This window comes from Entamoeba dispar, genomic scaffold, assembly GCF_000209125.1.
Source record: "Entamoeba dispar SAW760 scf_1105229463651 genomic scaffold, whole genome shotgun sequence".
NCBI lineage: Eukaryota > Evosea > Mastigamoebida > Endamoebidae > Entamoeba > Entamoeba dispar.
In genome coordinates this window covers 1-2,278 of record NW_001855799.1, presented here as the reverse complement: position 1 = coordinate 2,278, position 2,278 = coordinate 1, and the positions used below count along the sequence as shown (strand labels likewise).

The window sequence follows — 2,278 nt, the reverse complement described above, 5'->3', positions numbered from 1 at the left end:
TATTATTGGTGTATTGATCCTTTCTATTTCTAAAAGGATTATGAATGAATTAATTTACTTATGTGAAGATAATAACATAAATGTTTATTATCAGGATACTGATAGTATACATATTGAAAAAGATAAATTAGTTCAATTGAGAGAATCCTATTATATCAAATATAATAGAGAATTGGTGGGAAATGACATAGGTCAATTCCATTCTGACTTCCCACCAGTGAATGGAAAAGAAAGTTGGGCAATTAAGTCTATCTTTCTAGGTAAGAAGTCTTACCTTGATGTCCTCACCAATGAAGATGGGGACATTGATTATTTGATAAGAATGAAAGGAATCCCTAAGGATGTAATCATTGGCACAGCCAATGAGAAGTTCAAAGGGGATGTGATTGCCTTATATGAATATTTATATGCAGGCAATCCTATACCTTTGATTTATCAAAGTATGGTCCTCACTTTGTTATAGAAAGGGACTTTAAGGTAAAGACTCTTGAAGAGTTTAAAAGAACAATTAAATTCTAATGACCTCTCAATTATTAATTGATTCTTCTTTTTCTTTATTTTGTTAATTTTTGTTGTTCAAAAGGAGATAATGATGATAAATTATAATGATTTGTATTATCTTTATTTAAAATAACATCATTATAAAATGTTTTTCCATAATTTTTAATAACATCTTTTATTTTCTTTCCTTCACTTATTTCTGTCAGTGTTTTTCCATTTGTTTCATACCATTTAGGGAGTCTATCAAGTACCATTTCAATCATTTGTCCACCAGGTATTATTGATGTTATTGTTTTTGATATTGGTAGTATTTTAGATACTACTGTACTTGTTGTTTTAGAAATTTACCTCCTATTCCTGCTATTTTCTTTCCAACACTTTTAAGTCCATTCTTTAGTTTCTTTAAGAACCCAAATCTCATAATAACCAAATGATATTAATTAGTTATTTATAGATAATCATCTACTTCATCTTCTTCATCTATTTCATCTATTATATTATCATTCACTTCTTCATTATTAAGTCTATTAGCAAATAATAATGGTTTTCTTTTTCTTTTTATTGATTTTCTTTCAGGTATTTGATTGATAATATTACTTGCTGTTTTAGTAATATCATTTGGTATTTCATTTTTAATTTCATTTAAATATCTTTTAGTTGTACTAATAACATTTTCACCTGATGCTATTCTATTCAATGCTTCACTTGTAGGTTCTGCTAATTTATTCATTATTTCTGTTCCTTTTTTAATAATATTTCCACCTGGAATAAAATCAACAGCAGTATCTATTAATGGTTTTGCTTTTTCTATCATATTTCCACCTAATTTAGCACCAACTGCTAATGCAGCTGCTAATTTCTTTAATCCTTCTTTGAATCTTTTCCAATTACCAAACTTCATAATGAAATAAAAGATTGAACTAATAAATCAAAATAAAGAAGATGAACTATAACGTTATTAAAGCATTAGATCAAGAAGAAACAGGTGACCTTATTAAATACTTTAATTATACAGATGGAATACTTGAAGCTAATTCAGGTGTTCATGATAATAAATGTTTATCAATTGATTCATCTGATCCACCATGTCCTGTACAAAAAGGAATGTATACAAAATTAAAATTAACAGATGAATCAATTCAAATTACAAATATAGATAAATCATCTATTACAGCATTAGTTAATATTAAAATTAAACCAAGTTCACAATTTTGGAATGAATTAAAAGCACCAGGTATTTCAAATCCAGAATTTGATAATAAATGTGAAAGTATAAAAAATCAAACAGTTGTATTCTTTGTAGGATTAAAATCATCAACACATTTATTTGATGCATATAGAGTATATTCAAGAAATAAGAAAACAGCATGTGAACAAACAGAAGCATTATATGAAAATGCAGCTATTAGAATGTTAAAAGCACAAGAAGAATTAGATTATAAACCAGGAATTTATACACAATGGGAATCAGCATATAATATGGAAGATAATATTTGTGGATGTTATATATCAATGGAAGAATTTATTAAATCACCAGATAATACAGTTGAAAAAGAATTTGAAGTAATTATTCCAATAGATGATTTATTACCATTTGCTGCTATGAAAATGTTTCCTAATGCATTATTTGGAAATTTAACACTTGAAGTTAAAATGGCAATTCAACAAAATTTTGTTATTTGTCAATGTAAACAAGAAACAATATTAAATAAAATTTCACATATTTCATCATCTTCATATAGTGGATCAGATGAAATAAAAGATAATATAACAGAAG

At 26.4% G+C, this 2,278-nt stretch overlaps 3 protein-coding genes across 3 annotated transcripts; 2 read left to right on the top strand and 1 right to left on the bottom strand.

The window, feature by feature from the left end:
- Positions 1-40: 40 nt before the first annotated feature.
- On the top strand, positions 41-463 carry EDI_046090 (uncharacterized protein; the record flags this gene model as incomplete). Its single annotated transcript, XM_001741183.1, has 1 exon — positions 41-463. One exon carries the CDS (start codon positions 41-43, stop codon positions 461-463), a length of 423 nt encoding a protein of 140 aa, XP_001741235.1.
- A 486-nt stretch (positions 464-949) lies between these two features.
- Positions 950-1,402, bottom strand: EDI_046080 (uncharacterized protein; the record flags this gene model as incomplete). The annotated part of the gene is made up of 1 exon (XM_001741182.1): positions 950-1,402. The coding sequence occupies one exon, from the start codon at positions 1,400-1,402 to the stop codon at positions 950-952; it is 453 nt and encodes a 150-aa protein (XP_001741234.1).
- Positions 1,403-1,443: 41 nt separating this feature from the next.
- On the top strand, positions 1,444-2,278 carry EDI_046070 (uncharacterized protein; the record flags this gene model as incomplete). Its single annotated transcript, XM_001741181.1, has 1 exon — positions 1,444-2,278. A coding segment is annotated over one exon (835 nt), but the record flags the coding sequence as incomplete, so codon positions are not given.